Genomic DNA, 7,192 nt, shown 5'->3' with positions numbered 1-7,192 from the left:
CATAGCGACAGCACCGAAAGGGGAGGCGGCGGCGGCACCAAGCCTTCACCCCTACAACACAGACACGGCCAGGGGGTTTATTTTTTTAATAACAATCCATTTCACACAGTGAAAATAACTTATGTGATGCCCCTCTCAACGCGAGAAGAAGGAATGAAGAAAGGGGCAAGCATAGTATTATTTACAGAGAATATAGTGCATGAAAGTAAAATAAGTCTGCCTTTTTATCTTCAGTTAAAAATTCCTTTTCTTGTGTCCACTTTGGCTTTCTTGGTCTGTGTTACAGGTACAACAGGTACAGTGGAGGTTCCGAACCATTCGGGCACCTTTCTCTTGGATGGGGGCTGTGAGGGCTGGAGAAAGAAAGAAAGCAAGCAGAAACAGGCAAGCATTTTCACCTCGCATAGTGCTTTCCTTAAAAAAGTATGCTATGAACTGTCTAGCTGATGGTTTATGCCTCCTATAAATACCACACTTGTTGCATAGGACAAGTGGAAGACTGTTAACTCCTGTAAGAGCATGCTGCCCAGAGATAAAGGGGTTTCCACTCATCTTTCAGCTGCCAGTTTTTAAATAATGGAAGGCTAATCACTGCTGAGATGTTTGTCTTGAGATGGACAGCACACTGCTGGACAGCTGCCCCTGGAAACCACAGGCAGGAGAGAGGTTGTTGCTGTGTCTGGATCAAGCTGTGCACACAGAACCAGGACTTCCAGCCCAAGCCTGGGTGAAGCAGGAAGGGTGCTGTGTCAATTACACTGACCATACTTGTTTTCTGTGTCATAAGAGAGCGGGTTTCCTCAGAACTGATGTTGTGGAAGCTCTCTTAAGCTATCACTAGCACTCAAAAAGAAAGCATTAGAACATGTTTACTGTTTTAAATAGATAGCTGCTGTGCTGTTTAAGACTAATACCTGTTAACAACTTAGGTTCAGGAATATGGATTAACTGCCAAGACCACAAATAATCATTTATCCGCACCATGTTTTGCCCTCACATCAATACCCAGCTTTGAAATGGAGCAAGCTGGACAGCAAGCAGCACTGGGCGGAGGCACACGAGCCTCCATTAGAATAATCTCTCTGTATGCTCATACAACTTGTATCAACAACCAGTACCAAAATCCTTGATGTGATCAGCATACAACTCACACAACCCTATACCTCAAAGGCTACAGGGAGCATAATGTCTTAAGATGTTGGAAGCATCTGCACCTAGACAGCTGACCAAAGTGTACTGGGGAAAAAAAATCATTTTCTATCAGGCTGATGCTGTCAAAGCGGTATATTCAGTGGTATACTCAGGTACAACAAGAGCAATATATGCAGCATGTCACCACAAGTATTTTAACCACAGAAGTTGTCTGGCAATCCAGGCCAGTTCTAGGCACAGAAAAAAAACTAGAGACAAGCTGGGATTTTGGTTTTTTTAAAGGTGAACACCCAAGCCATGTGGTCTGGGCTCTGCTCCCAGCACTGAGCTGCAGGCAGTCTCACCTTGGGCTGCGAGTCAAACAGTTCCTCCTCGTCGGGACTGAGGGTGGGCCGATTCCGGGAGGCCAGCCTGAGGGGCTTCAGGCAGCCTGCCACACCTCTGCCACCAGGCCGGCTGTCACTCATGCTCTGCACGGCCTTTCCGCATGACAGCAAGGAAGCGGGCTGTCACACATCGCAGCATTAAAGCTTAAGTCTGCACAAAGCAGATTGCATGCCACGGCTGCATTTTGGAGAGGGTTTTTTCAGAAATTAATTAGTCTAACTATGAACAGAGTTTATAATCAGATCACTAGCTATTTCTTATCCATTTCACCACTATAAAATTTGAGCAAGTCAAGTGCATCCAGTTAAAACACAAAGGAACTGGAAATTGTACTTGGGCATTTTTTTTTAGTGGAGATTAACACTTCCTCCATCCCAGTGACTCCAAGAACTTTAAGTACTTGCTCCTGACTCACAAGTTTTGTGTTTTCAAGTGTGTTTTTACAGCAAAAGCGTCAGTTAAAAATGGCATAGTAGGCACAGAGATATTAATGTCTAATTCCTACAGAACACCTGCTGGTCACAGGTTTGAACAGCTGAGATTTCTGGATCAGCTACTCATCTGTGTTCCTCAGAGCATCGCTAATGGCAAGTCTACCGCACACTTTATTACAGTAAGAACATCTGGTTACCGCAGCCGAAGGCACAACTTGCAGATGGGTTTTCTCCGCTCCTTCCTTCACTGTCGGTTTGATCAAATTACCCTGTAAAAGCAGCAGCAGTGTCAGGTTGTTAAAATCCAAGAACTTTTGTCAGCAGATTTAAAAGCTGTTTGTTACAGGGAATTATTAGAACCAGGGTATCTTCTGAAGGAGAAATAAATGAAGACTCACAATTAGCTTTTGTATTTGCTGTGTACTTATTTGTATAATATTAACTGGATCTCTAACGACATGTCATTCCTGTTATTAGCTCCAGCAACTAAGAGTAGCTCACAGAATTGGACTGCCAGGAGTCCCATTTTTTTTTTTAAGCCATTCCCACCAGAAGCCACTCAGTGGAGGGTGGCCTTTTGTACCAGGAGTCAAACTGGGACTTGGGAGACACACAGAAGGCAGCGGAGGGCTCAGAAGAATAGCCTGACCTTTCTCTAACAGCAACAAAGAGCTCCTTATTTCCTGAGACATCTCCCCAATGACTCAGACTTAGAACATGACACTTCTCTTGTTATCACTACTACACCCAGCGGTTTCAAACAGAGGAACTCAAAGACAGACATTTTGTCAGGCACGGCCTCAGGCTTTTTCACACCCTCAGCTTTTCTGCTATCTTCGAGCTTTCTGCACAATAATCAATTTTTTCCCCACATCAGGTACCAAAGCATGGAAGCAAGGCAAGAGCAGAACATGGACTTGGTGGCTATGAAGGATCCAGTTACCAAAGGTTTCCATATTGGGAAGAAGTCTTAATTACAGCTTTTGCCTCCAGTGCCCCAGCTACTGTCAATCCAGGATTTTACAGGGGTTCTTTAGCATCCACTCCCCGAAGGGCAGGACAACAGCAGAAAGCATTTGTTCATCCCTACTCCAAGGCCACTAATAAGCTGCAGTTGTGATGGTCTACAGTGGTGGACCACCACAGAGCTGATCTTCCCAGGCTGCAGGCACAGAACCTACCACAGCAGAGATGGGCTGACAGTCCCACATGGGAGCACATCGACTCACACGACTCCTTTAAACAGCTGGAGTGCAGAGGGGCTGCCCTCTCCCCAGGTCAGAACTCCGCAAAGGGAACCCTCTGGTTCTGCTCTGACCACTGTCCTACTCAAACAGGAGGAAAGAGGGGATTGCAAAGATGAGACACCAAGCACTACTGGTAACAGAAACCACCTAAGAGGGCTTTTATTCTACAGAAAGGAAGCCTTACTTTCCCAAAAATCAGTTTTACACCTTTTACTAACCTTTGTTTTACTCCACAAGGTTTCTTCCCTGCTTGCTTGATTTGCTTCTGTTTTTTCCTTCTGCTCACTGGACCACACCAACATCCTTTTGACACCTGAGCCATCCTTCGACTTACGTCTGTCCTCTTTCTCCAGCAATGCAATAGTCATCCTGATGAGGTACAGTTCGATATTTGCAGGAACAAGTTTTCTAATCACCTGGATTTTGGTGGTGTCTTGGAAAAATATAAATAAAGTTATTACTTGTTTTTTAATCCTCTTGCCCTAAAAGGTTTTTTTTTTATGTTGTAAAACACATCAATTGTGCTCATTAGAGCATAAGATAGATTAGGACACAAAAGAAAACTGAAAAAGAAGACTGATTATGAGCTCATGGGATAAATCCCCACCTTGTTCATGCTCACACAAACTTACTGTCCTCAAATTTAGTCTAAAACATTAGAATTGCCTGCCTCTAACGTGCATGTACCATCATTTTCTTGAGAGGAAGGCTCTATCAGCTCAGGCTGAAAAGCTTCTCTGCTTTTTTAAATGTAGTGCCATGCCAGTTGTCCATTCCAGCGAGGCACTCAATTGAAGACCGTAATCTGAGAGTCTGTTGAGCCTGTAACTGCTGCTGAAAAGATGCTTTAATCCACCACAGGACAAGAGCAACCAAGCTCACAAGTCAAACTCTGCAAACTTCAGAAATTAAACCACTAAGGCAACTCTGAACTGCAAGTCACTCAGTCTCAGAGCCCCACCTCAGCACGTGGTTTTCTTTAGCATCTGAACTAGCCCACGGCACCAGATGAGTGCTAAGCTGAAGAACTGTTTCTGCTGCTCTTCTCAGTCTCCTCATCAGTAAGAAATATCTTGCAGAGAAGTTGCACTGGGGAAATTCTAGAGCCCTTGTTCAGTTTATTTTCTGTAAACGGCAGTACTTACAAGGAAGACTTCCTCACTGATTTTTTTTTTTCCCCCAAAACACTTCAGTAAATAAATATTTAATAATGATGCCTGAATCTTTTCAGTAGTCATACAATTGACTGAAATGATTTCTAAAGGGCTGCTCTCTTTTGTTCTTTAATGAATCACAATTTCCTTAGTTTACAACATAACCTTGAAAGGAAAGCAAAGACCTTGGCATTGCCATGCTCTGCCTCGCCACAGTCACAGGCCTTCCAGGAAGGATGGGTTCTACCTAAAGCAGCAGCAGAGTTGTCAGATCTTCATTCCCTTCATCTGCATACCGCTGTCATGAGAAGCTTCAGATGCTCACCTGAGTCGATGGGAGGATTACGGATAACATCAGAAACGATCTGTTGCACTTTGGGAGTCAAACCTGCCCGCTCCAGGTTGACAGGGTAGCCAGCTTTCATGGCCTGGAACAGGTGAGATCCAACCTCAGAAAGGGGCAGAGATCTGGTCTCACTTATAGTCCTCTACAAAAACAAAGGCAGAAGGAACTGAGATGGCAGACATCCAAAATGCAACTGAAAGCTAAAAATCTGCAACCTCCCATTCCCAAAAAAGCAATCAAGGGGTACTGGCACATAATAGCACAAAGCTTCCCGAAAAACTGGGTTACTTGTAATATTTATCTTTTTTCCCCCCCGCTTTTAAAGAGCATTTTTTTTCTCTTGAGGCTACCACTTAGCTGTAGCTCAACATCTCAGCTTGAGCTTACTTCAGGGAGGTTCTACACAGAAAGGATGACATGTGGCCACCTCAAAGGCTCACTACAGCCTGCTTAGAGCTGACCTCCCTTGTGTCACAACCCACACTTTCCACGCTGTGGAAGCCAAATCCCACCAATTTCTACCACAGAAATGGATGCTATCACCTCAGAGTTAAGTCATACTATCAAACCAGCTCCTACTTAAGGAGATTTTTGTGCCAAAGCTTCAGACATCTCTTGTTTAAGTAGTTGTGATGCACCTGACCTTCCAATAAATAACTATATCCAAGCAGCTCATGAAGCTCATCTTCACAGGACACAGTGTGAAGCCAGTTTAGCCATGCGCCCTGAAGCACTTCAACTAAGATGCAACAAGGTAACTTGTCCTCAACTTCTGTTCCTAACGGAAAACACAGCTTCTCAAAATCTCAACTAGAAAGCCACGATAATACTTAGATGTTAGTTTGGCATTGACTCTTCCCATGAGCTTTGTTTCTTGACATGCAAGTCTTACACATGGGCATGGGAGAGGCAAAGGAATAGGAATTTGCTACCTAAACCACTGAGTTAGTGAAATTGATTTTCATTTTATTAATCCTACAACACACATCTATATACAGCCCCATGCTTGGTGGCCTTTCCAGCATGCTACTGGATCAGGGAGGTTTTCCTATATGCCCTTATTAGCGTGAGAAGAGGAATAATGCAGGAACAGGCAGAACAATCATCTGAAACAGGAAAAAAGTTTAAAAAGTCACACTACACAACTCTAAACAGGCCAGCAACAATTCTGCCTGATGCCCTGCCAGTCTGGGCAGGCACTGTAACGAGTAGGGAGCTGTATCTCTTCTCACTGTATCCCACTTTGCAGCGAGGCCAGTTTGTCATACTTCTGCCAGTCCATAGAGACAAGGTGGATGAGCTACCATTTGCCAGGACAGACATTGCTTCAGCATTTTAAAGCAACCCTGCCCCAGCACTGGGCAGAGAATTTAATACAACTTGCAAAGCACTCTCCTCTAGAGAAAGCATCTCCGCTGTCTTTAGAAAAATCAAGGGACCTCCACAGGGAAGAGCTTACCACAGAGAGATTTTTCTCTTGGAACAGGACATACGTGACATGCTCTGAGGGAGAGAGGGCTCCAGTACGCTTCCAAGGAGATGCTTCTTTCTGATCTTTAGATTCAAGTGTGGGGAACATGTCCATCTAAGTGAGATCAAGAGGATTTAGAAGACTGATATCCCAACGGCAACCAATGGATCACCCTCCCATTATCTGAGTCTTCCACCTCTATGAAGGTTGGTTTTGACCCCAAGTTCATGTCCCACAAAAAGAAAAAAACAACAACAAAGCTAAGAGGGAATGCACGCAGACACCCACACAGTCCCGCCTTAAAAAAAACGCACGAGATTTTTTTTGTGCAAATACCTTGAACAAAAACCAACCAGAAAAAACAGTGCCCAGGTCAACACAACTTCTTAGGTGTTGCCCATAACAAAATTATTCCACCAGAGCAAACTGGTATTCAGTCTACTGCTTAGTAGGCAGAAGTCCTCTATTTGTTTATAACTTTCATTCAACAGATGTCTTGAGGAAAAAAAGAAATGCTTTTGGTCCCCATTCCTAGAGTATAATGGCTTTCTGTGAAGAAGGAAGACTCCACAGAGATGTCTGTAGCATGACAGAAGCAGTATTGCAGCTCTAATTGCTTTCTAGACTAAGTAAATCCTTTTAACTGCACATCTACACAGAAATTAAGATCCCCAAAGCAAAATTGCTTCACAGTTCCTATAATCCTCTGCTCCATGGCCCCTCCGTAGTGGTGTGTCTCAACATGGTGACTGATGAGGAGCCACTCTAGATAGAGTCTTGGACAGAATAAATTCAGCTGCAGAAAGAAAACAGAACTATTTCCAACAGCTGGGAATCTGAGGTCTTCTGCCAGTCTCCTAAGGAGAAACTTCAATCAAGTACAGCCCTGCCCTCCAAGTTTACTGAGTCAATAAACAGAGTGAAGGAACCTTTGGCCTCCAGCTCCAAATCACAACAACTAGCTGTGAGCTGTCAATAATACAGCATCTATTGGACACTCA

General features: G+C 44.0%; 1 protein-coding gene across 10 annotated transcripts in view; it reads right to left on the bottom strand.

Annotated features, from left to right (window-relative positions):
* Nucleotides 1-72: 72 nt before the first annotated feature.
* WRN (WRN RecQ like helicase) overlaps nt 73-7,192 on the bottom strand; it is a 42,847-nt gene continuing 35,727 nt past the window's right edge. For 8 of the 10 annotated variants that reach the window (XM_086746955.1, XM_086746960.1, XM_086746961.1 and 5 more), the window contains 5 exons: nt 6,180-6,305; nt 4,700-4,862; nt 3,439-3,653; nt 2,171-2,242; nt 73-353 (listed from right to left, as the gene is read on the bottom strand). In XM_086746955.1, coding sequence (XP_086603081.1) covers nt 231-353; nt 2,171-2,242; nt 3,439-3,653; nt 4,700-4,862; nt 6,180-6,305 — 699 coding nt within the window. In that variant the 3' untranslated portion in view covers nt 73-230. Of the gene's footprint in view, nt 354-1,496; nt 1,717-2,170; nt 2,243-3,438; nt 3,654-4,699; nt 4,863-6,179; nt 6,306-7,192 lie in introns of those variants that run through there. The other 2 variants (XM_086746966.1, XM_086746959.1) reach the window with 2 other exon arrangements.

The sequence above is a fragment of the Chlamydotis macqueenii genome, chromosome 4 (genome assembly GCF_036417535.1).
Source record: "Chlamydotis macqueenii isolate bChlMac1 chromosome 4, bChlMac1.mat, whole genome shotgun sequence".
Lineage (NCBI taxonomy): Eukaryota > Metazoa > Chordata > Aves > Otidiformes > Otididae > Chlamydotis > Chlamydotis macqueenii.
Note: the sequence above shows the minus strand (reverse complement) of the source record. Positions and strands in the feature narration are given on the sequence as shown.